The 27,299-nt window shown below is 52.3% G+C and overlaps 8 protein-coding genes across 8 annotated transcripts; 4 read left to right on the top strand and 4 right to left on the bottom strand.

Annotated features, from left to right (window-relative positions):
• Positions 1–606: 606 nt before the first annotated feature.
• A1O1_09118 (DnaJ like subfamily B member 4) lies at positions 607–1,734 on the bottom strand (the record flags this gene model as incomplete). The annotated part of the gene is made up of 1 exon (XM_007729974.1): positions 607–1,734. The coding sequence occupies one exon, from the start codon at positions 1,732–1,734 to the stop codon at positions 607–609; it is 1,128 nt and encodes a 375-aa protein (XP_007728164.1).
• A 678-nt stretch (positions 1,735–2,412) lies between these two features.
• Positions 2,413–5,298, bottom strand: A1O1_09117 (uncharacterized protein; the record flags this gene model as incomplete). The annotated part of the gene is made up of 1 exon (XM_007729973.1): positions 2,413–5,298. The coding sequence occupies one exon, from the start codon at positions 5,296–5,298 to the stop codon at positions 2,413–2,415; it is 2,886 nt and encodes a 961-aa protein (XP_007728163.1).
• An 890-nt stretch (positions 5,299–6,188) lies between these two features.
• Positions 6,189–8,442, top strand: A1O1_09116 (uncharacterized protein; the record flags this gene model as incomplete). The annotated part of the gene is made up of 2 exons (XM_007729972.1): positions 6,189–7,292; positions 7,342–8,442. 2 exons carry the CDS (start codon positions 6,189–6,191, stop codon positions 8,440–8,442), a joined length of 2,205 nt encoding a protein of 734 aa, XP_007728162.1.
• A 577-nt stretch (positions 8,443–9,019) lies between these two features.
• A1O1_09115 (uncharacterized protein) lies at positions 9,020–10,682 on the bottom strand (the record flags this gene model as incomplete). Its single annotated transcript, XM_007729971.1, has 2 exons — positions 9,020–9,561; positions 9,620–10,682. The coding sequence occupies 2 exons, from the start codon at positions 10,680–10,682 to the stop codon at positions 9,020–9,022; spliced, it is 1,605 nt and encodes a 534-aa protein (XP_007728161.1).
• A 1,390-nt stretch (positions 10,683–12,072) lies between these two features.
• On the top strand, positions 12,073–13,849 carry A1O1_09114 (NADH dehydrogenase; the record flags this gene model as incomplete). Its single annotated transcript, XM_007729970.1, has 2 exons — positions 12,073–12,250; positions 12,306–13,849. The coding sequence occupies 2 exons, from the start codon at positions 12,073–12,075 to the stop codon at positions 13,847–13,849; spliced, it is 1,722 nt and encodes a 573-aa protein (XP_007728160.1).
• Positions 13,850–15,543: 1,694 nt separating this feature from the next.
• Positions 15,544–17,766, top strand: A1O1_09113 (acetamidase; the record flags this gene model as incomplete). Its single annotated transcript, XM_007729969.1, has 7 exons — positions 15,544–15,813; positions 16,006–16,417; positions 16,527–16,676; positions 16,741–16,904; positions 16,958–17,107; positions 17,182–17,566; positions 17,639–17,766. 7 exons carry the CDS (start codon positions 15,544–15,546, stop codon positions 17,764–17,766), a joined length of 1,659 nt encoding a protein of 552 aa, XP_007728159.1.
• A 577-nt stretch (positions 17,767–18,343) lies between these two features.
• A1O1_09112 (uncharacterized protein) lies at positions 18,344–23,182 on the top strand (the record flags this gene model as incomplete). Its single annotated transcript, XM_007729968.1, has 7 exons — positions 18,344–18,476; positions 18,526–18,983; positions 19,036–19,346; positions 19,400–19,732; positions 19,852–20,050; positions 20,106–20,435; positions 22,487–23,182. 7 exons carry the CDS (start codon positions 18,344–18,346, stop codon positions 23,180–23,182), a joined length of 2,460 nt encoding a protein of 819 aa, XP_007728158.1.
• A 1,563-nt stretch (positions 23,183–24,745) lies between these two features.
• Positions 24,746–26,596, bottom strand: A1O1_09111 (uncharacterized protein; the record flags this gene model as incomplete). The annotated part of the gene is made up of 4 exons (XM_007729967.1): positions 24,746–24,873; positions 24,946–25,823; positions 25,889–26,094; positions 26,201–26,596. 4 exons carry the CDS (start codon positions 26,594–26,596, stop codon positions 24,746–24,748), a joined length of 1,608 nt encoding a protein of 535 aa, XP_007728157.1.
• Between the last annotated feature and the right edge of the window lie 703 nt (positions 26,597–27,299).

Raw genomic sequence — 27,299 nt, 5'->3', positions numbered from 1 at the left:
AGTTACGTAATCTGTAACAAAGAACTGTTCCGTTACAGGATTCGAGTAGATTTTGGGGGAAGGACAGCACTGGGATTATACTCTCATACCAAGATATCTTCCGTACAAGGCATATTTTCTTCGGTTGCCTGGTCATCGGCGGGCTATAGATACATACTACGCGCGGCAGCGAGGTGCAGAGAAAGACAGCGACAACGAGGTCGACGGTGTAGAAGTTGGCTATTGTAGTAGCATTATGAACACTGAAACAACAAATGCAAGCCCAAGGGCCATTTGACAACGCCTCTCCTTGGGGGCGGTCAAGTTCCAAAACGAGCATTGAATTCGTCAACATAGAATCCTCCGCCTGGCTCGCCTCTATGATTTCCTAATAATTGGCGTGCTCGACATCAGAGCCCCGGGCTTCATGCTGAACGTGAAACGGCCGGGCAATCCAACGGATCTCCAGTCCTTGTTGGGGGTCATCCTCTTCTACCCCTGAAGGCAGACTGTCACCGATGATCGGTGCTTTGCATTGAAAGCTCATCGCGTCGTTGGTCTTTGAAGCGGTTCAACTGCGGTTGGTGATGTATTCATGGCAACGATGCACCGGATGAACCTTTAAGCTCAAGAAAGAGCCTCCTTGATCTTGGCCTTCTGAGCTGCAGTTAACGTCTTGGGAAAGTTGACTTTCACCTCCACAATGAAGTCGCCTCTCTCGCCGGGCTTCTTGCTGTTAGGCATGCCCAGGCCTGGGAACTTCTCTTCATATCCAGGTGGGGTCGGTCCAGCACCCGAGACCTTCAATTGCTTCCCGTCAATTGTCGTCACAGTCCTCTGCCACCCGGTCAGGGCTTCCTTCAAGTCTAATTCAATGGTCGTCCTCAAGTTGTCACCCTCGCGAGTCAGTGTGGGATGTGGTTTTTCGGAGACAATGAAATGCAAATCCTGGCTGCCGCCCTCCTCCTGATCGCCGACACCGGAGAATTTTATCTTGGAGCCGGCCTTCAAACCAGGCTTGATGTCCATTTCCAATATCTTGTCCTCTGTGGTTCGCTGTCCCTGGGGGTTGTACGTCTTTCTCTTGATCTTCATCTTCTTGTGCGTGCCCTTGTACAAATCTTCTAGGCTGACAGGTAGCTGCCGTTCGACGACACTGACCTCGGGGGTCTGTGGTCTGGGTTGAGGTTGTGGTCTTTGACCGAAACCACCTCCGCTCCTTCTGGGACCACCGCCCCCTCTTCCACCGCCGCCAAAGGCACCACCCAGGATGTTGAAAATATCGTCGTCATCTCCGCCTAGCCCGCCGCTGCGGCTGAAATTGGAGAAGATGTCGTTAGGATCGGAAAAGCTGAACCCTGAATTTCCGTTGGTGCTGAAGTGGAAGGTCCTCGCTCCACCACCACCACCGCCGGCGCCGCCTGGCATTCCGCCGAAACTGAAGCCACCTGGCATGCCTCCGGGGAAGCCTCCTCCTCCTCCAGGCATGCCACCTTCAGCACCAGGCGGTGGAGCTTGACCTCCTCTTAGAAGGAATTCTAATCCATATTGATCGTAAACCTTCCTCTTCTCCGGATCCGAGAGCACTTCATATGCTTGAGACACCTCCTTGAATTTTTCTGAGGCATTCGGGTTGTCCTTGTTCTTGTCGGGATGCCACTTCAAGGCTGCTTTCCGGTATGCTTTCTTGATTTCATCTTGAGTAGCAGTGGGAGAGACGGAGAGTGCATCGTAGAGCTTGGTCTCTGCTACCATGGCGAGTTTATGTTTATGATTGGTCGAATGTTGAACGTGATAGGGTCGTAGGTACTTTTGTGCAGGAAGGAAAAGAAACGAGCAGGAGGTAGGGAGAAATAGGGCGCAGTGGGAGGTACGCAGTGACGGAACGAGGCTGCGCTGGCGAGAGGATGAGGCAGGATAGCCGGGCTGCGGGATTTAGTCTCGTGAACGATAGAAGGCTCGAGTGAGATCCCAATGCGTCTGAGCAATCACAGATCCGATTTTAGCACGAGACTTTGCATTGAACGAAGGGAGCTCGCAGAGGTGAGGTACTAGTTGGGATTGTGTGGTGTTCTTCAGAACTGGGCAGAACATGGGAGACAATGCGACGGGCGTGGAATGACGCATCGGGGCCCAGCAGGCAGATTATCTCCGAGTGGAAACTACTAGAACCTTCTATTCTGACTGGCTGCTCCTGAATCTCAGCCTTGTCCGCATCACACCCGATTATTACCATCAGAATACAGAGTATGCTTGGATCACGGTTATTATTGTGTGTGTTTGATATTTGTTGAGCACCAGAACAATAGTTCGGTTTCTATGTCATCAGGAAATCTGGGAGCACCGGTCTAAACATGCGGAGCCCCCGCGCATCACCACTCGCATCGTCCATGCATGCCGCCTGCTCCAATGCCACGCGGGACTTTGGTCTGACTATCTCCACCTGGCTTCCACTGTCTTTTTCTGAGCCAGAGGTCTCAATGCCATAACTCCGGCGAAAAGGGCCACTATGGTGAGGACAAGTTGACCTTTGTTGAACCCTTTCCCGAGGACATCAAAGGCCATACTGGGCGCAATCTGTGTGCCAAACACGTCGTGCCCAAACGCGAATACCACACTCGTGCTCTCTAATAAACTTGGTGACGCCAAGATCTTTCGAATCCCCGTCACGTCTCGTGAGTGTGTCAAGAGAAACTTTGGGTCCAATTCAATGATTGGAGAATACCGCATCAACCCCTCTTCTCGCTCTGTTGCCGTGGGATCGCGATCCACCGGTCTTCGTGCATCCAGTATTTCGCGTGGAATACCAATGACTGCATTCGAGTTCGGTAAAGTTGCCAGCACCTGCCGCGATGTGATGCCCTGCGCAGTCTGCGAAACGGCCAGGTTGGAGATAGGTTCTGCGATGGCATAAGCCTGAGAGATGACGTGTGGTCTAACGCCCGCATCAACCGAGAATTCGGAAAAGTTTGTACGAGAACCCAGAGGTCCTCGATCATTTGGAATTGACGACTCGTAGAGCTCCGAAATGACAAGTTTTGTGGCTATACCTTCTCCGGCCGGATCTTGACTGGTGAAGGAATAGGCGAACCAGTTTTCTGAAACAACAGCAGGAACATCCGTACCCGGGAGGATACCCTGGTGTGTTGCAGTATCAAGGACGGCACCAGTGACGGCGTCAATCAAGTAGACCGTCAAGTCAGAATGGTACTCGGCGATCAGGAGTGCCACGTTTGGGGAGAGATATTTGTACAGAACGGATCTGTCACCAAGCACCTTCCCGATCGATGCCACAGGGTCGTGCTCCGCCCGCGCTACAGCATTGATGAACTTCGAACCGTCCCGCGGCGAAAGGGTCCACGTCTTTTCGACGCCTTGACCGATGGTCCAGCCGAAAGCCTTGCCATCCTCGCTGATAGTCACCACCGTGCTGCCCTCTAATGGTTGTACGGAAGCGAGATCCTCGGCTGGGCGAGGCGTGCCATCAGCTTCGACGGTAATAATCGCAGGTGCCGGACTGCCAGGAATGCGGACCAGCTTCGAGATGCGCGCATGTCCAGACCGATGTTCAATGAGCTGGCCATTGGAAGCATTGACCACAATCAAGGCTCCGTCAGATAGGTAGACGTGTGCCTTTCCTCCGTCTATAATGATGGATTCCATTTCGGCGCCTGTGGACATGTGGGAAGCAAGATTGATTTGCCATTTTAGAGCGCCGCCGTCTGTGACGTCCAGTGCCATCAGTTCTCGTCGAACGGTGCCAAGAATAACCGTCTTGGTCCCGACCAGACTTCTGCGGGCTGTGGCATCAGATTCTGGGGATGGCTTGAGGATGTTTTCTGGGAGCTTCTGGAGATGACCGGGCAGACTCATCAAGTCAGCAAAGTGTCGTTTGATCCGGTGAGTGTAGGCAGTCAAAGGATTGACTGTGGATTCGAGATCGAGCTCTTCAGCCAGAGCGTCCGGACCAGCATCTTCGGCCCAAGCTGCAGTGCTGGCATAAGCTAACATCTCCGGCCTTGTCCACAGTAGCTCCCCGTTGCGTATCAACGACCAATTGCCACTTGGTGTTGTCTCCGCCAAACGGACAGCAAAGCTTGCTTGCCCCTTGCTGATAACCTCGGCGACCACGTGAGAAGGCGTGCTACCTGAGGTTGTCCCAAAAGTGGTTTTCGTCCACCGCCCAAGTTGGCCGTGGGACTCAGATGAGTATAGAACAACCTCGGATTCCGTGCTACGGATGAAGTATATGGTGGAGCCGCTACTGGTGGCAGCAAAGGCGCTTTTCTCTTCAGTGGCAGGCAAGAGATACGCTCTCGTAGCTTCACCAGATTTGACGTCCACGTGATATACTTCTGCCCATTGGCACGTCTTTCCCTTGATATGAAGGAGAAAACGTAGTGGTGCAGCAGCATCACAAGCATGATGCACGGTTATTTCTTCGATGTTTTCACCCTTGTCATCGAGTGTGAGGGTTGCAGCCTTTGTATGTCCCAGAAGGTTAAACTTCACCGACCTGGACGATTTGTCGGCGGAGATCATGAACGGGGATTGTGCACACGAGGCCACCGAATATTGCCCGTCAAAAGCCAATGCTTCCAATCCAATCGCGACGCTGGCCTGACCAACCTCATGCCCAGTAGCACTGTCTAACGTGGCGACCTTGGCTTTGCTGCCGGCCAAAAGACCATGCGACTTCGTAACATAGTAGACATGTTGCGTAGAAGCGGCAATCGAGGCGGAGGATCCGAGGGTTAGACTTGAATCTTCGTAGTGCCATCTCGCACCGCTTCCATCACCGGCAACACGACTGACGATCGCATGAGCGTTAGAATGATCAGGATAAGCAAGGACCAGGATGTCTTGACCGATGTCATTCGCGCTTGATTCTGCAAGTGCGATGGCCTGCAATCCATGGACCTTGGTGCCTTCAGGAACGGTGTAATCCCACACAAGGCGCCCATTCAGGGCATCCCAGCAAGCCACCGTTCTGTTGTATCCGCTGATGATTTGGCCGTCTCTTTCTCCTGCAACCAGAAATGAGGTAGATGCATTATTCGTAGGATGATCCGCGAGGGATTGACGCCACACCAATGACCCATCTCTAGGGTTCACAGCGCCTAGGAAGGCTTTGTCCGAGATCGTGTAGAGCAGGGAAGCATTCGTAGATGGCTGTGGTTTGTGGAAGAAGGTAGCATGTGCCTGAGGGCTTCCGAGGAGGGCATGGTGATAATCGATGTGGAAAGCATCGTCGGCGAAGATAGCAATCACTGGGAGGAGAAAGGACAAGAGAACGGAAAGAACCCCATACCCCCTCATCCTGCACTTTGAGCCTCGATGCTACGAGTAGATCCAATGCAGGGCATAGAGGTTGTTGTGAATCCGTCTCGTCTGAAGGGCTGGACAACTCTGTGGACTCTGGAAGATACGCAGCCTTACTTTCAGTCTTCCAGTTGTCCGCAAGAAACCCCATGTCACGTGAATTGGATTGCTTTGTGCTAAGTTACCTGCAAGACAGGAGATAGTGTCTGACGACAACAATCTCCGCAGAATAGTGGGTGAATTGTTTGTCAGACTTGACCCCTTTCTCACGTGTACTGGCCACTTGGCAGACGCTAAACTGTTCTCGTCGGCCGGCTGTTAGTACCACCTCGCAGCGTCAATCTGGACCGAACTTGATCTGATTTCACGAGTCGCACCCTTTCAAAAGCATCGTCGAGGCAATCCGTAAACACGAGAGACCGCCATCAACCACGGCCATCTTTCCATACCACTCCCTCATGAAGAATCGAATCTGCATCTGCCCGGTCCACGACAATTGCATCCAAGCTGTCAGCCCCGAGGCCTCTTTGTCAGAACCCCACTGACTCGATCATTGCACGCGAGCAACCCTCCTCCCTCGAAGTCTCCCAGTCTCACCTATGATCGATGCTTGTACGTCCCAAAACTTATCCCAAGTTACCCTCCTTCTTGTGCACTCGCCGTCTAATTAGACCTGCAATGATATGCTGATGAGTGAATTGTTCTCAGGCATGAGCCAATTCGGAAACCGAGGCCCGACATATGACGGGTCTACGCACCATCAGCAATCTGTTCCCGTCCTTTCACGGATCGTTCCCCAACCCTCTACGGTGTAAGCGGTGTCTTTGAAAAAGGAGTCGCACCTTCCGGGCCAGGCGCATCTTTTCCTTGTCCTCCACGACGCCCCGATGACGACTGCGGTGGCATCGCCTCCCAACTTTCAGAATATCTCCAAGCTTAATTGGAATGGTGTCGGCGGTGCTGGTGGAGGCTTCTCGGCAATGAGCACTGACGAAGTGTCTCGCATGTTCCTGCCCCAGCGCAAGACGGTGCACAGGAGCAGCTCATCCTCATCCCTTTCGTCCACAAGTTCTTCCGGTTCAACAGTCACACTCACACAAAATGACGCCTCTAGTGAGGCAGGTCATGGAGCGAAGAAGAAAGCGAGAGGAGGATTTTGGCCGGTGTCAAAATCAGAGTCTACCGCCAGTGTGTCCAATGCCCGAGCAAATGGATCACTTCAAACAGCCATCGGCAATTCACTCATGGGGGGGAAGGGTTCAGTGCAACCCGCGCTCCCCAGTCAAAATCCTACCGGATTAGCCAACGGAACCCGGATGGTGAATGGACAATCTATGGGTGAACAAGGAGCGATTTTGGCCTTGTTGCCTATGAATGGCACTTTCGAAAGAAAGCAGATCAATTTACCATTCTACCCTGAAGTTCTGCGTATTGGACGGCAGACAAACGCAAAGACCATGCCCACTCCTGTGAATGGTTATTTTGATTCCAAAGTGCTGTCACGCCAACACGCCGAAGTATGGGCCGACCGCAGTGGGAAAGTCTGGATCCGGGACGTGAAGTCCTCCAACGGGACATTTGTGAACGGACAGCGGCTTTCACCCGAAAACCGTGAATCTGAACCGCATGAACTTCGGCAGCATGACACCTTGGAGCTAGGTATTGACATTGTGAGTGAGGACCAGAAAACTATCGTCCACCACAAAGTCTCTGCAAAGGTGGAATATGTTGGACTTCCGGGGGCCTCAAACAACGTTCTCGACCTCAGCTTCGGCGATCTCGACCCATCACACGGCGGCGGACTACTCCCGTCACCTGTCAGCTCGCCTATGATCCATTCACGCAGTCGCCCGGGCGGTCCAGCAGGCAGTGGACGGGTGTCGGCCCCTTCTAGTGTTGCCGGAAGTCAGATAAGTTCGGTAGCTCAACAGCGGCAAATGAATTTCTGGGGTGCACCCATGAACGTGGAACAGCTGGTCAAGACACTCTCTGTAAGTGGGAAACTGATTTTCTCTCAATGTGTGTACTAACCAAGTTCAGAGCGAAATGCGCACAGCAAAACAGCAGGCGGCAGAACTTGAACATGCAGGTTCATTTCTAAACGCGATATTGACGTCTGGAGAGGAACCCTCCAAGTCTCAGCCACAGCCCAAGGAACTCGGTTCTCAGAGACAATCGAATGGACGGTCCAAGGCAACCAAGGTAGACCATGTGGCCCGCTTTGCTGACCCCCCAGCACCTCCGCCGCGGCAGCCCTTACCTGAAAAGCCGGACGGCTCAAAAGCCAGCCCTATCTCGACATCATTCACCAATATTCTGAAGAGGAGCGACACAGCCAAGCCCACCAATACTTCATCTCATTCCCCAACAAACCCTCAAAACAGTCAGATGCTGTCTCTTATTGAAGCGCTGTCAATTGCCAAGAAAGAGCTGGATTCACAAGGGGCACGAGTCAAACAGTTGGAGGATATGCTCAAACAAGAGCGTTCGGCCAGAGAGGACGCCGAGGAGCGAGCCCGCCGGCTTGAGCAGCACGCTGCATCCCGACCTGTCCCATCAGTGCAAGAACAACATGAGTCTGTTGCACAGTCAGAGCTCGTCATGACACCAATGAACCAATCTATAGAACACGAAAGAAGCAACGGAGTTGACAGGACAGATGGTCTTCAACAGAACCTGGACCAGGTGTTGGGAGAGATGCAGAGACTGAAAATAGACGTTGACAATTTCAAACGACGTGCCGAGACAGCCGAAGCGGACGCCGTCAGCGCAAGGAAGAGTCTTGCAGAGATGATTCACAGACTTCGGGAAGAAAATGAGAAAGAAGAGGCGTCTCAGGATAAGTCCAAGAAGCAACGTTCTCTAGCCGAGTTGGAGGACGACGCAGAGGTGGCTGACATGGATGAAACCGAGTCCAACTCGAGTCCCGCCGTGAAGTGGCCTCTACATGGTAACGGCCACGTTCGAGCACCAAGACTGCCGGATCATGTCGAGCGAGCCGTTGCTACTGTGCTAAGGGACAGGAGTGGCCAGGGAGACTCTCTCGCCCAGTCTGCTCCATACGTGTCGATGCTGGGCGTGGTCCTGATAGGGGTTGGGTTGATGGCCTACCTTAATTCGTGGCAGAAGTCCGAGAGATGACATGCCGGCATTGGGGAAGTTCTCTTCGACGAACATATTTTCTTTGGGCAATGTTGCATGCATTGCAGCATCGACTTGGTGGTCATTCGTTTCCCCTGCAAGCATGGCATCAGTACATGACGTTCCGACTGGATTTTGGCGATATCGTTGGCGGGAGTCGTGTCAGCTGTTCTTGGAGCAAACAGGGTTGTTTATCATTTTGCTACAATGTTTGCAAGGCGCAGGTTCGAGCAGTCGGGAGGTTGACTTATTTTGTTTTACAACAGCACCGATTCACAAGTGCTGGATGTGATCTATCACGGCCACGCAAAGGGCCAGGGCGTAGTATAGTCTACACTTCAAAGGCAGTTTGCTAGCATTGTCCACCGCAAGGCGTGAGAGCAGACCTGACCAGGCACTCTATCTAGCCCACGAGATGAGTTGATAATGACACTCGATGAAAGACGACAAATCATATCGACAGCAGTACTCCCGTAACTCAGCAAGGAGTGGGCGAGAATCAATTGGAACTTCCTGCTGAAGGATTGTCTCTGTTCTTGCAACATCTCTACCGAGTCGCTTTTCCTCTTTTTGTCCATTACTTCTCTTCTGCTGGAATGCCTTCATATTGCGCCAATGCCGACCTCCGCCGAAGTGAGCTTCCCCACTTGAACATCAAGTAAGGGATTGGGGCCATGATGGTCGCAACAAGAGCCAGAATGAGCCCTGCATATTGACTGCCGACGTTGACGAAAAACTGTCTTGCAAAGAGGGGCGAAACTGCACCCAGAACATTGCGAAGGGCTGACTGAGCTGCAAGAGCCGATCCTGAATGATCCTCTCCGTAGCAATCTGTCGTATAGCTATAGCAGGACTCAAAAATGAAGAAGATCCCTATAGTAATGGGAGCAAGGGCCACAGTCGGTGCAACCCAGGTGATATAGGAGTACTGAGTGAAACTGTAGACAAAGAGGCCGATAGGAAGAAAGCCGGCACCGAACATGGCTCCGTACAGTCGATCTTCAGGGACAATGTCTCGCTTAGCAGCAGACTTGATCTGGTACCAACGGCGCATCTGCAGGAAATTCGCACAATAGCCGATAGTGACACCTATACATAGCGAGATGTAGGGAAGCCCTCCTAGTAATGGTCAGCCGCTGCCACGGGTAGGGAACTGACAATTGAGATAGAAACCTACCGATCCCTTGGCTCCAGCCTCGCTTATCCTCAAAAGTGATGGGAATCACGGAAAGGAAGAGAAAGGTGACAAGCCAGGCAAACGCAATCCAGAAGCCGAATAAGAAAACAACGGGTTCAGTCACTAGCATGTGGATAGCCTTGACTGACGACTCGTGCAACAGTTCCTTCACACCTTTTGCTTCCAGATCCATATGGCAGACGAAGTTGTCTTGCCCTGTCGCAGCGGCAGCGACTTTGGCACGTTTCTGCAACACCACTCCTCCGCGAGTCTCGGGAAGCGCAAAGGTGATGACAATGAGCAGCGGAACACTGGCGAGGCCTTGGATGGCTTCCATCCACCTCCAGCCAATGGTCTCGACGATAAAGCCGGCATAGATGGGAGCACCCACTGTTCCGAAGATGGCCACGAACGAGAACAGGGCCATCGGCCTTGCCATTTCGTCCGGGAGGAACATGTCGGAGAAGGTGCCTCCAACGAGGATTGTGCCCACGCTGCCAAACATGCCCAGTAACGCCCGACACACGAGGATGGTGGCAATGTTCTTGCCCAGACTCAACCCAATGAACATGATGACGAAGCATAGGTAGGCGCCAACATAGACAATTCTTCTGCCCGCGAGTTCGCAGAACGGAGCGAGAAACAACGGCGCAATCGCACATGCGAAATTGAATGTGAATAACCCCAGTTGTCCCAGCTCGTTGGACACATGCAGGTCCCGACACATGTTCCCAATGCCAGAACTGTACGCGGTGGTGGCGAATCCAATAAACAGCGTCATCAGACAGAGCAGAGCAGCAATGAACCGTCGTCGAGCTCGTGGCCAGTTGAACGGGTTCTCCGGGTCACCAGGCGCGAACGACAACACCGTAACAGGTCGGCCATGTTTGTCGAAAGCACTCTCGGTGTAGGTGAGCGGTAGATCCTCATTGATGGTCACCGTCGACTTCTCTTCCTCTTCAGTATCGCCCTCCTGTGCCTCTCGATATTTTTGTATGAACCGGCCGCCGACAATGCGACCTTTGGACGTTGCGGGGCTCGCTGACTGATTTTCTGAGGCCATCATGGAAAGGGATATTCTTGTAGGCTGGGACTGCGAGGTCCAAAGCAGCCGTGGGGCTGGTCGCCATGGATATACACACCGACTCAGATACTTGCCTCTTCCGGAGCTCCAGTTATCAGAAAACTTTGATCTGCCTGGTTGTCTGATATGTGATCCAGAAAGCAATCCATATTTGCCATACCTACTGGCTGGGAACCCCTGCCCGGATGTGGTCGGCGGTCCACGAAGCACCGATCAATTATGAGTCTGGGTATTTCAATATCAAGATACGTACTGCCAAGCGATGACAATGCGAGGTTTCATTGAAAAAGGGTCGTCATGAGGGATTGGATATCACCACACCTACTGGAAGAGCGTCTGGAGACGCGTTGCACAGCCTGATGATCCGCACCAGACCCATTGCTTGGTTTATCAGCGTCTGAGATTTTGATGGCGGCGACTTGAGTCAATATCGGGTTGTCAATATCGCGAACATAGCGAGCATAGTGACCACAATTGCTCGAAACGATCAATCACTGACAGTCAATATCACATGCGATCCGATCCAGCGGCGGGTGGTCTGAGTGCTATTATTGTTGATTGATTTGTTGAGTAGACTCATCGCAACTCCATCCGCCAGGAACTAGGTTCTTGATATACTTTTGGACCGGGTATTCGTCGGCCATATCCACGGTTATCACTTCCGCGAGGCCCGTCATCTGGTCGGGAGTTTGAAATGAACGTCGGTCACCATGTTGCGGCTGCCATTTTCTAATTCTTCCCTTTACTAGGTAGTAGTATGATAAGATCCTGGGTGTCTCTTACTGTGTGTATATAAGGTACAGAGTACAATCTCAACCTGATGATCCTAGGGCCGTTTATGGCTAAACTACGGATGTACCGCTCGCTTATCCGACAAGTGTGTCCATAAGAGACTAGTGGCAACTACCGATAGGGCGGCGATGGCGTTCTTCAGAAAAGGGTTTAGCAAGGTGCAGTTTTTCACCGCTTCCCATTGGTGCTCAATGAACATCCACCTCACCTTTGAATATCATAAGCTGAGGTCAGGTACGTACTATCACAGAACTAGCTCCTACTCTGTATGATCCGCCGACGGGATGACGCAAATTCGCGCTCATTTTCCCTGGACCCTCAACGCTCAATGTTCGGCGTTGAAGATGTTTTTTTGGGTCCAGTGGATGAGTTCACCACCATGTAGGACTGGCCAACGGGGGACCGTGACTACAGAGTTCGCGCGGAGGGACGGATCTCCTTGACCACTACTGTCAGTGCTCTGCAGCTCCAGCATCGTTAAACTGCGGTATTGTGTTGTACTGCGCTCCGTGTTCCTGGCCGCTTTGCAGGAGAGTTACGCTGACTGTCCGCGTCAATGCCCACGGGAACTGTGCTAATGCCCAAGTGGCACCGACAGCTGGGCGTAGTGTGCAGAACATGCCGCATCGAACGACAAAAGCTTGTGCCGCTGAGTGTGCTCCAGAGACGCAGCTATGCAACGCCTGTCAGCACCAGCGGAGGTTCTAAGGATGACGGGAGAGAAAAGGTGGTCATCTTGGGAAGCGGTTGGGCAGGTTTGTATCTCTGCGGTCCGGGGTAGATGGGCATGCCGTGTTAACAGCTGAACAGGCTTCGTCCTATCGCGCAGACTTGATCCCAAGAAATATCGCGTCGTCGTCATCTCGCCCCGGTCCTACTTCGTGTTTACCCCTTTACTAAATGACACTTGTGTTGGTACACTCGAGTTCCGCAACGTACTCGAGTCAGTGAGAAAGAGGAACGGGAAAGTGGAATTTATCCAAGCATGGGCAGACGACATCAGTTTCGCCGACAAGACGGTCACGGTTGAGCCTTCGGTGTTGGATCCAGACGTGGGCCACGCCCTCACCGGCCCGCGCAGATCCTATGCGCAGCAGTCAACTCATCACGGCTCTGGCTTGCCCAAAGGGTTTATTGCTAAGGATGTGCAGCTCGGCGGGACAGGCAAACAACAAGCTCCGACATTCCCAGTCAGGTACGACAAGTTGATCATCGCCGTGGGCACCTACAGCCAGACCTTCAACACCAAGGGCGTCCGGGAGAACGCATACTTCCTCAAGGATGTTAAAGATGCCGTGGCCATCCGGCGGAGGATCCTGGAGCTATTCGAGCTCGCCCGGTTGCCCATCGTACCAGAGGAAACGAAGCGCTATCTGCTCCATTTCGCCATTGTGGGCGGTGGTCCAACCGGCATGGAGTTTGCTGCGTGCCTCTCTGACCTGATCAGAGAGGACATTTCTCGCATTCATCCGGAGCTTCTCCAGTACATCCGGATCAGTCTGTACGACGTGGCGCCCAAAGTGCTGCCCATGTTCGATGCCGCTCTGGCCGATTACGCGGTGAAACAGTACAAACGACAGAACGTCGAGATCAAAACGTCTCACCATGTCGAAGAGCTGCGGAAGGGCTTCCCCAATGATCCAGAAGCAGCCAAGAACCAGGATGCCCAGGTGCCGAATCGCGTCTACACGCTCCGGACGAAAGAAGAGGGTGATGTGGGGATCGGCATGTGTGTCTGGAGTACCGGGCTCATGGCCAACCCTTTCGTGGCCAAGGCTCTCGCCCATGTGCATCGGTATCCTGCCTCCTCGGCGCACATCACGCATGGCGATGTCACAGAACCCGCCGACCGCCAATGGTCGATCCAGAGAGATCCAAAGAGCGGTTCGATCTTTGTGGATGACCATTTTCGGGTCAACCTCATCGCTGATGCTGCCGAGGGCGAGACAGCCGAAAACGCTCCCAAGGCATATATGAAAGATGTCTTTGCCGTGGGCGACACGACGAAACTGATGTCCGGCGCCCTTCCTGCCACGGCGCAGGTGGCCAACCAGCAAGCATTGTGGCTGGCCAAGGCGCTCAATCAGCACTCTGACCCGGAGCCGTTCACGCAGACGCCCGGCTTCACGTTCCGGAATCTGGGCGTCTTCACGTACGTGGGCAGTGCGAAGGCCGTGTTGCAAGGACCAAACACCGACCGCGAAGGCATGGCCAAGGGTCTCAAGGGCTGGATCGCTTTCCTGCTTTGGCGTGGCGCCTACCTGACCATGACGCTGAGTTGGAGGAATAAGTTCCTTGTCCCGATGCAGTGGCTGGCCGTGAAACTGTTTGGGCGCGACATCTCGAGGTTTTGAGCTTCGGGGGTTGGATTGAAGTTGAAGAGCTTGAGATCCGTCTTGAGGTGACGCACCTGGAGGCGTCGAACTCGCTGTAAGAGAAAGATTCACGATAATGAAGAGATAGATATGTCTGAGCGCCATCCATTGTATATAGATCCTTATGTCCCCAGGCAATACAACATCAAGTGTCACGTCTTCGCTCCCCATCTCGGTTGAGTCTCGTTCATTCTTATCTAGGTACTTAGGGATGCTACTGTGAGATGCTGCCCGCTATCAACTCTTGGGGATGACATGGTAGTCGATTGCTCCAGCCCCGTAAGTCCAGTACGGTCCTCTCATCTGGTGTGTTTGACCACTTGTCGACTAGGAGAGGATTTACTCATAGAACTAATATCCATGGGCCAGCCAGGTAATTGATTCCGGTTATTCCCCAGTAATCACTTGCTATTCATCAAGGTATCTACATAGTAGAGACGTATGTGTAATTTACCTAGTAGGTCCGTCTGGAAATGATTCTCTTCGTTTAAGTAAGCCGCCTTATCTATTCTACCACCGTCAAGTTGGCCACCAAGTCCGGATCTGTCACTCGTAATTACTATCACATATCGTGGTCCACTGAGGTGTGTGATGCGGACGAGACGGGTGTCGCTGTAGTGCCGAGCCTGGGAGATAAGGGCGAAAAGGAAACAAGAGGTCAACCACGTACGCACAACTTCCAGAATCGACCCAACCTGTAGTTGAAGCATCCGATAAGACAGCCTGTGATACCTACCTGGTACTTACTTACCTAACCGCCCAAGCTGCGACTACAGAGTTACACGACGTGACAAGAGACCGTGGAGATACAAAAAGTGGTTAGGTAATCTCTTTCAGGGATGGTTGGCCCAGCCTCGCCCAGCTTCCTTATCGGGACTAATCTCCACCACTATCGGGGAGTTCTCCTATCTTCAACCATAAGTAGTACGTGGTTCGATTGCTTGGAAACGGCGGGGCCAGCAGGAACAGCCGAGAGGGGTTGATCGATGATGGGGATGTACCGAATATCATACACGATCGAAATGATATGCCCAATTGCTAACATGACATTTAGATATTTCAAATTTCATGATCTTGAAGCTGATAGAGAAGAGCCGGTCGGCTTTATATAAAAGTACCTCGGGAGCGGATACCGATTCATGGTTATACCTTCTAGTGACTGTACTTCTGTAGGGGGTAACCTACAACGATTATCAAGCTCAAACCACCTGTACGGGAGATATCGTCTAAACTATATCTAGTACAGTATCTATCTCGTAATAACATATCTACCCAGGTAGTCCAAACATCCATCCTTGAAATTCGAATTGAGGGGGGCCAACGTGACGACCTGAGTTATCGGTTGATTGATTGATTGATCGATTGAAGCTTCGAAGAGCTCCCTGCTTGCTTGCATCCTTGGCCTTCAATTCCGAATTGAGAGACAAAGCCGAGGAGACTGCTCAAATCGGGTACGAGCACTGGTCGAAATACTCATAACACCCTCGATTTCGCAAAGTGGTGAACAGTGTGCCAGGACTATGTTGACAAAGAGGCGATCTTTTGATATCGACCATTGATTGCCCTAACTTGACACGACTCAGGTTCTGTCAACGACTCCACACTACGAAATCCAATTCCACAAGACCAGCATTGATTTGTGAGAAGGCCGCCGCGCGACGGTCAACTTAACAATGGGTTGGGAAGAGATCGCAGCCGATAAAAGGCAACGCATCGAGAAATCCATCCCGGCCGAATGGCGCGTGGATGTGAAATCTATCGTCGGGCCAGATGAGGTCTCGTTCATGGATGTACCGGTCAAAAGTGGTCTTTTGACACCAGAAGAACTGGCCATCACGGGGTCTTCGGCTGTCGAGTTGGTCACGAAGCTTGCGAAGGGGGAGTTGAAGTCGGTGGATGTGACACTGGCATTTTGCAAGAGGGCGGCTTTGGCACATCAGGCGGTGAGTATCTCCTTGATCCTTGAGTAAAGCATTTTGCGTTCGAATAGCGTCCCTTTGCTTTGATTGTTTCGATTGCATACGCCTTTTTTTGTGGGTTTTCCGTCTTGAGATTGACACAGCGGGATTGCCAGTGACAATTGCCCTTATGAATGTGGGTCAGTTCTGTTACTGATCTGATCTGATCTGATCTAGGTCAACTGCGTGTTGGAGTTCTTCCCCGAACTTGCTCTGGCCCAGGCGAAAGAGCTCGATGAGTACTATCAGCAACACAAGACCACCGTGGGCCCGCTCCATGGCCTGCCCATCTCGCTCAAGGACCAGCTTCGAGTTAAGGGCCTCGAGACGTCTATGGGATATGTGGCTTGGCTTGGGAAATATGACAAAGAGGACTCGGTGTTGACGGCGCTGCTGCGCAAGGCTGGCGCCGTCTTTTACGTCAAGACAAGTGTCCCGCAGAGTCTGATGGTTTGCGAAACCATCAACAATGTCATCGGTCGCACGCTCAATCCACGGAACAAGAATTGGTCTTGTGGAGGCAGTTCTGGCGGTGAGGGTGCTATTGTCGGCTTCCGGGGAGCGGTCATTGGTGTTGGAACGGATATTGGTGCGTACCTAAGGCTCTCTCCTTTTGTTTTCTTTGTCAAAGATACCGCACAGCTTCTTCTGCTACTTGTCAGTTTTCGCCAGGCTAACATGATCGTGATCCGGCTTAGGCGGTTCAATCCGAGTCCCGTCCGCATTCAACTTCCTTTATGGCATCAGGCCGAGTCATGGGCGCATGCCGTACGCAAAAATGGCGAATAGCATGGAGGGACAGGAGACTGTTCATAGTGTTGTCGGACCCCTCGCTCATTCGGCCGACGGTAAGCCTTAATTTACGGGACATTGATATTCGTTCGCAAAAAGTGCTGATATCCTTTCCTTCAGACTTGAAACTGTTCGTAACCTCCGTCCTCCAACAGGAGCCTTGGATGTACGACTCCAAGGTCATTCCGATGCCATGGAGACAGGCGGAAGAGGACATCATCACCTCCAAGCTGCAGAGTGGAGCGGGTGGGCTGACCCTGGGGTTCTTCAACTGTGACGGAAATGTCAGATCGCCGTCCCTTACCTGCTGTTGAGGCATTGCTGACGTCGTGCATAGGTTCTTCCCCATCCTCCTATCCTGCGTGGTATTGACATGGTGGTATTGGCTCTGAAAGACAATGGCCACACCGTGGTGCCATGGCAGCCTTACAAGCACGGTTATGCAGTAGACTTGATCCAGAAGATCTATTCCAGTGACGGTGGCCAGGTAAGTTCAACCTCTCGCCTGAGAAAAAAAGGTCAGAACCAGTGGCAACGAGAAGCTCACTTCTTGCCGTCTAGGATATATTCTCGGTTTTGAAAGAGTCTGGAGAGCCCGCCATTCCCAATATCAAAGACCTGGTCAACCCATCCTATCCGAAATTGGACATGAATGAGATCTGGGAAGTGCAGCGCCAGAAGTGGATCTACCAGATGGAGTATCTGGAGCAATGGCGGCAGAGGGAGGCAGACCTTGGGAGGGAGATCGACGCCTTCATCGCCCCTATCACTCCCACCGCGGCCGTTCGCCATAACCAGTTCAAGTACTACGGCTATGCGAGCGCCATCAACCTTCTCGACTGGACAAGCGTCGTTGTACCAGTGACGTTCGCCGATAAAGCCGTGGACAAGAAGAACACGGACTTCAAACCTCTGACTGAGATTGACGGTGTCGTGCAGGCTGAATGTAAGTGGTTTCGTCGGATCCGCTTGCTTTCCTGGTTGATTGGGCAGTCACTGACTTGACGTCGGAATCTAGATGACCCTGATGCCTATCACGGTGCCCCTGTCGCTGTGCAGATTGTGGGCAAGAAGCTGAGCGAGGAGAGAACGTTGGCCATTGCGAAGGAGATTGGACGCCTCCTGGGGAATGAGCTTACGCCGTAGCCGGAGATGACGGACGTTTTATCATCCTCATCGTAAAGATTCCCTGATCTATTTTGCTTTTACTTACTTCGTCTTGGGATCAATTCGGGACATGCGGGCTTACCCATTCCTTTGGGAAGACGAAAGCTGTATATCAGGTCAGTAATGAGTAGTTCAGGAATTCAAACCGCAAATCGATGCGAAACCACAAATTTCTTTCCTCTTATTCTCTCAGCCCTTCACCTCGGTCCATACCAACAGATAGAGGCGCGTGCCCGAGCCCAGATGGTGTGTACGAAAGTAATGACAGTACAAGGACCAGCAATGGATTTCAAATTCGCACAGTATCTCCATATTATCCAACACCGCGGACAGATGTTGGCGATATCAAGGTATTAATGACACCGAAGATAAGTCCGATACACGGCTGCTGAAGCAGCCTACTGTCAACTGATATTGGCTGGCTGATATAAGGAATTGAGCACGTGATCCGATATTAAAGCGGCGAGACCTTGGCGAGATAAGTCACTCCAGCGATTCCACTTGAAGTTCCCTTCAAACACTGCACGTTCTATGGGCCAATCCGCTCTGAGGGGCGATGTCTCCGCCCTCGGAGGGAGCTGTTGGATTACGACGGAAGAAGCGTGTGTGTGAAAGATGTCGGCGACGGAAGCAACGATGCGACTTTGAGCAAGAAGCGTCTTGCCGCAACTGCATCTTAGCAGGCACCGGTACTGAATGAGCCCTGAAACCGACAGGCCGAACTAACAACCCTCACAGAATGCGTGACAGCTACTCCGGATACATCTCTCTTGAATTTGGGTCAATACAGCTCTCCAGGTAGCTGGCAGCGGTCCGGGTACCCGCCGCCTCCGGCATCGGATGTTGGAGATGTTGGATCCCATCAGGCCCGGATCCTTTCATCCCATGCCGGCACTTCTCCCAGTGGAGGATATCAGGTGTCCAACGGTATCCTCGAGATCGAGGGACAGAATTGTATGAGTCCGGGAGATCAGGTCACCGGGCGGCCAACTATACTATCAGGCTTCACCAACGAGACCTTGGCGAGCGAGATCTCGATCCCCACGGCTGCATCTTTCTTTCGTACCTACTGCAGTGTTATCCATCCACAATACCCGTTCCTGGATATCAGGGAGTGTGGAGACTATTACCTGCGGTGGAAAGCCTCCTTGTCGGGTGGTAGATTGGGCGGCTGGGCCGCTTTCTTTGTCAACATGGTAACGTTATACTTTTTGACCAGACAGCCTTCACCTATTAACCAAGTAATAGATATTTGCGATCGGATTGCTGATCGAATCCAAAGCTGACAGTGCCCCACACCATAAGTATCAAAATCTCAAGTCGAGAGCGCAAGCCGAGCAATCCATCATGGCAGATTCTTCCTCCACGGCACTCATTCGAATGCAAGCGATGCTTTTGTCAGCAATGCTTGCGTTACATGCCGAGAATACCTGGCGAATCGCACACGTCAGTGGAGTTATCATGAAGTTTGCTAGTCTTCACCGATTTCATCGTTTGAAAAAAGTCCCAAACGACCCCTACAATACGATGATGATTAGAGTGTGGTCAAGTGCGTACACGTAAGTACTCATTGCCCTTCAAGCGTTTTCGAAGCTTACAATGTGTCTCAAAGTCTCGACCGCTCAGTCAGTTCAGCACTCGGTACACCCGTCAGCCTTCCAGACATGTATATTTCATCTCCGTTGTACGAAGACGGCCCCGAAGACGGCCCCGAAGACGAATGTCCCATGCCCTGGCTCTCAGATTGTGCGCCACGAGAACGCCCCGAGTTATTTCCCAACCTCAGAACATTTGCCCACATTTGCAAGATAAGGACTGTACAGTCCCTGTTTATGCATATGGTAGAAAAGGACGACCTGGAGGATAGCGTGCCCTTGGAATTGCAAATGCACATGCTGGAAACATTGAGGAAATGGGAGCAACCGGACGTCATAGCAATGCACAGGTAAGCTAAGACCTCGTGTTCTTCTGATGTCGGCAAAGCGTTGCAATTGTCATACAAACTTGTCGTGCCCCATGCCCCACGCCCCACAAAGTCACACGTTACTGAAAGCAGTGTTCTAGTATTGCAAACACCGATGGATATCACAGTGCACTCTGGCTTCGGCACATCGGCCAACTCACACGACTCTCCATCTGCTGGGTCAACAAATCCAATATTCATTCATACATAGCCGACACTGCGTTCAAAGCGAGTTGCGAGGCTTGCACCAGTTTCCGATCCTTGCGAAAGAAACGACAAATAGCCCAGCCCTGGCTCGTGGTGAGTCCAGTCTCGAATCCAATCGCGAACAACTAACGCGCGCTAATAAGAGTAGGTCCTGTCGCAATTTAGAGCTGCCGTGACCTTGTGGTACATACTATGGGCACGGGCGGTTCCTGTTCCTAGAGAGGCAGATGATGCCATCCGAGACTGCGGTGCTGTCCTGGCCATCTTTGCAGATCGGTGGCCAAACGCAGAGTACTACCGTGATTGCTTCGAAATCTTGGCGGTGTCTATTCCCCGGAGTCGACCACTGGGTAATCTGGAGAAAGATGTACGAGACAAGATAAAGGTTCTGGTTCACAAGCTGGACGAAATTGGCATTCACCGGACGACCTCAAGAATGCTATGGGAGATGTCTGCCGAAAATGATGACCCAAGGCAGGTATAAGTTCACAGTTCGGCTGATACCATTTCCTCTATTGAGGTATTCGCGAACCTACAGTTTCCACCTGAAGAAATTCTGCATGCCTTCCTTCAGAGGCGGAAATAAGACCATACTATACTGGTGGTGTGGCAGGGTTTGGTGTGTGATTATCGAGGCGCCTTCGGTAGTGATCTCGGTGGCGAATCAGGACGCACTTGGCTAGCGACGATGACGGCGACTTCACTGTGCAAACGCACGCCTCACCTCACTGTCGACGCTAAACGGCGAGCATGTGCTACTAAGGAACGGGCGTCTGAAAGCATCCTTGAGCTGTCAAACCCTCCAACACAGCCTCGACGATGCTACGTCGAATCGTTCGAAAAGGACGGAGAGGGATGAGCGTCGATTTTCCACTTCCATTTCGAACGGTGATTCGAGATCGTACGAAATCCCACGAAGCATTGTGCTTCTTTAGCCAGTCGAGGCCGAGGATAACATCATATGCGTCCCAATACCGAGTGCTCCTTGTCTGCGTCTCGAGTGTCGTTCGAGAAGGGAACACCATCGACCCAACCAACAACGACTCCAGTGACTCGGTAGATGAGGTCGATCGAAGCAGATCGGAGCGTTTCTCCACGGTCGACATGTCATGCCAAGCGCATACATTCTCCAGATGAGACGCCGCGGGACAAGGCTCGCAAGGCGAGAAAAATCGCTATTCATGATGGAGAAGCTCTGTTTTCGCCAGACGAAGGAGGAAGGAGTGGTGAGGTCAGCATTCAGTGGAACGATTCAACGGTATGCTAGGCGAGATCCTCACAAAACAGCTAATGGACCAACCTGTGATCCTTTAGGATGAATATTTGGCCTCGGCACTCTCCGCAACGCGAGTACGAGCCCACACAGTCACCGGTATAAGCCCATATAAGCTTGTTTATGGTCTCGAGCCTAGGCTTATAGGAGATCAATCCGATTTCGATCTAAAGAACCTCAACGCTGACTTTGCCTCAAGGTTGGAGACCTTGTATACGGTACGTCACGAAGCAAACAAACTGCTCGTCGAGAGAGGATTATACTCCTAGAAGCTTCGATCTTCGCGACTAAAAGCAACGGATATAGGCTATAAGGAGGGAGATTTCGTGCTTCTACAGAATGAATCAAGACAGAAGTTCGAACCTACCTACTTTGGACCCTTCCGAGTGCCATCATGGATCGAGAGAAGATTGCACTAGTAACCTCCTACTTCGAAGGATCCGCGGGAGCCTGGTGGAACCTCATGTACCACAATTCGAAGGATCAGGCCGATACCACGCCGATCCTCATCGATTGGGAAGCATAGAAAGAAGCTTTCTAAACCCAAATCGGAGACGTCAGGACCCAGGAACAACGTTGAGACGAGTTCGACTCCCTAAGGCAAACTATAACGGTCTAAGCCTTCCGGCAAGAGATCGAAACCCTCAGGTTGTACCTCGAAACCCGTCCCAGCGACAGCGAATGCCTGCTCGTTTTTAAACGAGGCCTTAAGCAGATCATTCGAAACCGAATTGAGTTCCTTCCGGTTATCCTCTGCCCAGGATCCAAGGCTGTCTCGACACCATTGGCTACGCTCGATGGCTCTCGAAGATGGATCTCACCCAAGGATACTATCAGGTACAAATGGCAGAGAGAGCAGTCGAAAAGACGGCTTTCAATACCCGTTCCGGCAAATATGAGTTTATGGCGATCGGTGGAGCGGTTCGATGCTCGCATTCCGGATCATTCAAGCATAGAGGATCGTCGGAAGCTCGTCTTGGAGGCGATTAGAGAGTTGACACGATGGGCGGAGGATCCATTATACAAGCCTAAGACTTTCGACGTCCGTCGAACTCGTGTTAGAATCCGAAGATCAGAAGTTCGCGAAGAATCTCCGACTCCTGTGGCAGGCCGTCGACAGGGTGTAGCGCCCAAGCTGTCTGCGAACAAGTCCTCCGTGAAAACAATTTAAAAACGCGTGATGCTAGCACGTGACGCGGCACGTGATATCTCAGGAGTGGGCCTTGGAGTGCATGACTAGCATTGCATCTTCATAGACAAGGCACTTGAGACGACACCCATTTATCGACGACATTGGCGTCGGTCGAGCAAAAACCGACTATGATGGCGAAGAAGTTGCCCCCGGCATTCGTCGCCTAGTGCTCGAGCATATCCAAAACCTCGATAAAGTACTCTGTGATCTTGAAAGAGCAGGAGCAACAGTCTCAAGAGAGAAGTCACAGTTCTGCGTGAGCGGCATGAAGTTTGTTGGGTACGTCTGCGATGCACGAGGACGTCATCCTGAGTACTCGATGATCGAGAAGATCGTGAACGGCCGTCCTGCCAGAATGCTTCGGAAGTCAAAGGTTTTGTTGGACTCTGCGTCCAAACAACTCAGCTTTTTCATCGATTTCTCGACCACGCAAGTCACCATGGATTGCGAAGACGTGGCCTCAAACGTTGAAAGCGAACAACAGCCGATTAGCAACGCCTTAACGCAAGTCGGAGACCTCACTTTCGAATCAACAGCTGAAACCTTTGCCTACCTGAACAACCCTACTCCTACCGAGCGAATCGCAGCCTGTGAAGAACTTGCTGAGCGCGTAACGAGCAAACAAGACAGCACCTTGCCGCGCAACTATGAGGACGAATTAACGAAAGGGCTTGCCAACTTAGTCCTTCCGATTCGTGCTGAAATGCAGGGAATACGGAATATAATACAACATATAATGTCTAGCGGACCACGTCCTTAAGGCGACGGAATGCGCGATATGAGACCACCACCGGGAGAGCTTGACTGTTGGTAGACAAAGGTTTGACTGACGGCAGCACTCCAGGAGGTCTGGATCATTGGCGAGAGCGAGCCATCGCACGAGAGATAGCTGCAGGACTGCACATTCCTCGGGGCAACGACTCCTCTTCCTCGCCAGATTCGTCATCTGTGTCGTTCAGCAACGCTTCTCTTGAACATTCTTCGCCAAGACGGATAGAAGATACGTGCGGACCAGGCGGGTTCCGTGCTCTCCGTAAGTTGTCGATATGCTCCTTTTTACTTATTCCACGAGGAAAGCTCATAGGCATGGACTGCATCGGATTCTCAGGCTGTGGCCCGAAGTATATCTTGCCGTCACGGTCGAGATGAATTACTCCTTGAGTCAGTATTTGGGTGTACGCCGAGTATCTTACTTTGGTATGGCCTCTCTCGCCACAGAACGGGCCTTACCTTATCAGCTTTTCTTTTGTACAATATGTGCACGCGCACAACAGGCTCGCCGTTCAGCCGTCTTGCACGTCGAATCCACCGATCCCACTGACCGGTGAAAGGCATGTACTCGCTCTCTGAGCTCGACGGAGCGCAACTGCCTGGGACGTTGCAGGCAACCGATTGAAGAGGTTCTATACTAGGCAAGATTTGGAGAGAACTGGCCAGATGCTGCCAGATCTGGACGACGAAGATGATTCGATATTGTGTTTCTAGCCGACGAGGCTCTACGTGCTCTACTCAGTGCTATTTGATATCCTCCGCGAGGTGCTCGGCGCGCACAACAAGCCAACGCAGCGAGCTCTGTTCCTTTAGCAAAACACCATGCGCACTCCCAACGGTACGCGCGGTCGCTAGCCTCAGTACACCTACCTTATGAGTGTAGCCAACTCCACCCACTTCAGAAAAATATTCCAGAAACTTGTCGTCGACGGAGGCCCTGAAAATAAGTCTCTCACGAACGAGCTTGCGGACAGATACAATATTCGGCGTGTGGTGGTGTCAGGATATCATCCACCAGTAAATGGAATGGTGGAAAGGGGGCACAAACCTATGGTAGACGCTCTTAGTAAAATATCAAAAGGAGGAAAGAAATGGCTCAACCACTTATATGCTATGCTGTGGGCAGACCGAACCACGGTGCGTACAAGCACAGGAATGACGCCGTATGAAGTTGAGTACGCGGATCGTCCAATTCTGCCCATTGAACTTGATGTTTCAACCTGGAATGTCATGGACTGGGATGAGGTCAAATCCACGGAGGACTTGCTCGCCACGAGAGCGAGAGCGCTCGAGAGAAGGAAGACCTCGATGAAGCACGTCTCCATCTTCGGAGGATGCGAGAGCGCGTGGTAAGGTGCCACGGTCTGTTTTTCCGCGAAAGACGGTTAAGAATTCTTTAAGGGGTCCTTGGTGGGCGAGGATCTCATGGAATAGAAGTCCATTTCGAAAGTCACCAGTACAAGAACATCGACAATGATGAAAACGTCTATACAGAAGCACCCAAAAATCCGCGCCTCCCCAAATCTTGTAACCTTGTACCCTTCCCACTCGTCTAACCGATGACTGTGTTTCTGATCCTCGCGTACCATCCTGGTCCGACTTTTTCTTCCTCATTATTCTCCAGCCAGTCTCTTCTTCCACTAGTAAGATCTGCTTCGGCAGGAATGATCCATTTGGTTTCTGTGGAATCATACGAGTTAGCAAGAGTTGCTTCTTCCTCCGCGTGCCAAACACCCCAGAAGATCAACTTACTGTGCCAGAGCTTATATCCCAGATAGAGGATAATGAAGAGCGGGATGACGAGATAGGAAAAGACGAAGCCCTTGACATCGAAGGGTGTGAGGATGGTGGTGTAACCCGAGATGAGCACCAGGAAGATGTTGGCGCCGAACAGGATCCAGGCGACGTAAGGATACCCCCAGGCGACGAACGGGAGCGAGGACGTGGGCATGTTCTGTGCCTTCATGGCGGCGCGCATGCGCACGTGGGTCAGACCGATGAATGCCCAGGCGATGAAGGCGGCGGCGCCCGAGATGTCCAGCAGGTATGTGAAGACATCGCCGGCGTTTTCGGAGATGTTCAACAGAGAAATCAGGCCAAACAGGTTGGACAGGACGATGGCGTTGACGGGGACGCCCCGGGAGGTGGTCTTTGCCAGGAATCGTGGGGCGCGGCCGACCTTGGCCTGGGCATAGATGCAACGACTGGCGATGTAGATGGCCGAGTTGATGGACGAGAGCAGCGTGACGACGATGATGGCGTTGATGAGGTTGCCGGCGCCGCCCCAGCCGGCCTGCTCGAGGGCCACCGTGAAGGGGGAGGACGCGGATTTGGAGGTCGCGCTGAGCAATGCGGTCGAGTCCGACGGCACGATTAACCCCGTGAAGAAGACCATGCCGATGTAGACGATCAGAATGCGCCAGAAGGTCTGCTTCAGGGCCCGCGGGATGTCCTTTTTCGGGTTGCGCGACTCGCCTCCCGTGATGGCCACGGCCTCGGTGCCCGAGTACATGACGGCCGCGAGCACCAGGACCTTGCCGAACCCGTTGATGCCGTTGGCGAACGGGCCGGGGTCCGACCAGTACCGGAACCCGATGTAGTCGCCTCCGATGGCGCCGGTGTCGAGCAAGCTGTTGGTTTTGTCAGCACAGATCCTGTGTAGGGCATTTAAGGGGGTGGAGTGACTGCTACTTACATGGCCACAAGATAGAGGGCGAGGGTGACTGCAAATTTGAAGCTCGCCAGCCAGAACTCCATTTCTCCGTAGACCAGAACTCCGAGCAGCGACGTGCCCATGAAGAACGCCCAGCAGATGAGAATCCACGCATAGTTGGGCAGTTTGGTCGTCCAGTAGGTCAGGATCAAGGCCGCTCCGTTGTATTCGTTGGCAAGAATCGTGATCTGGATTTTTATTAGTGAGCGAGCGAGAGAGAGAGAGAGAGATTTCTCTGTAAAGGGGTAAGGCAGGGCAAGGCAAATTTCTTTTCTATGGGAGACTATTACTCACCCACATATACCAGTAATTCCAGCCGAGGGCGAAGCTGAGCGCGGGATCGACGAAGCGGCCGGCAAACTCGTTGAAGGCGCCCGTCGACGGGAACAGCGTGGCCATCTCCCCCAGCGACTGCGTGACGAACCACACGTCCACCCCGATGATGATGTACCCGATCAACGCACCCACGGGACCCGAATAGCGGAGCGCGAATCCCGTCGCGTAGAACGTGCCGGGCCCAATGACCCCGCCGAGCGCGATCATCAGCAGATGGCGAGACTTGAGCGCCCGACGCACGCCGTCGTCGATGATGTCGCCGCCGCCGCGGACCTCGGTGATCTCTCCATTCGCAGATTCAATGGTCGGTTGTTCCGCCGTGGCATTGATGTTCATGTTTTTGCCCTCCTCCATGGTCGTAGCCTTCCCGTTCCGAGGATGATGACGGGAGGAGTGTCTGCTCGGTGCTTGTCCAGGTAGAGGATAGTAAATCCCCCGGTGAAAGACTGAAAGCAGTACAGTAGTGGAATGGGAAATGTATGGGAACCAGGAATTCACATCGACTGCCACATTACATGCCAGTGCGGGAATGAAGGATTCTCAGCTCCTTTTACCTCTTTATGAAAGAGAGCGGCCCCCTTTTAGTAGGGGCGCATCTTCCCACATGGCCGTCCGGTGTGGTGTTCGTTATCTTGAAAGGTCCAGATTGACGCCTTTTCGGCCGTGGACAATCATGTCGACCACTTGGCCACCAAGTCTGATAGAAGCTGGGGTAGGCCGTCGCCGACCGTTCGCCGAGATAGAGTTAGTGCCTCCGAAAATGTGCGATGGATGTGCGATGGATGTGCGGTGGCCTATTACCTTCTAGTAGGAAGTATGTTTTGGTATGGAGTGGATTCCCGGATTCTCTGGTGGAGCTTCTTTATCGGACATGCCAGTGCGAGCCAGCAATCTTGGAAATGCTTTGCAAAAGGCTGATAGTGGCTGATCATATGCAAGACGGAGACGACACAAAGGTCAGTGATATGGTTCCCATAGATAGCAGCATGTCATTATCACGCCTTCAGCTTTGAACATTAACGAATGGTAGGTGAGAAAGAAGAGTCGTTAAGCGTTC

The sequence above is a fragment of the Capronia coronata genome, assembly GCF_000585585.1.
Source record: "Capronia coronata CBS 617.96 chromosome Unknown acBCG-supercont1.11, whole genome shotgun sequence".
Taxonomy (NCBI): domain Eukaryota; kingdom Fungi; phylum Ascomycota; class Eurotiomycetes; order Chaetothyriales; family Herpotrichiellaceae; genus Capronia; species Capronia coronata.
Note: the sequence above shows the minus strand (reverse complement) of the source record. Positions and strands in the feature narration are given on the sequence as shown.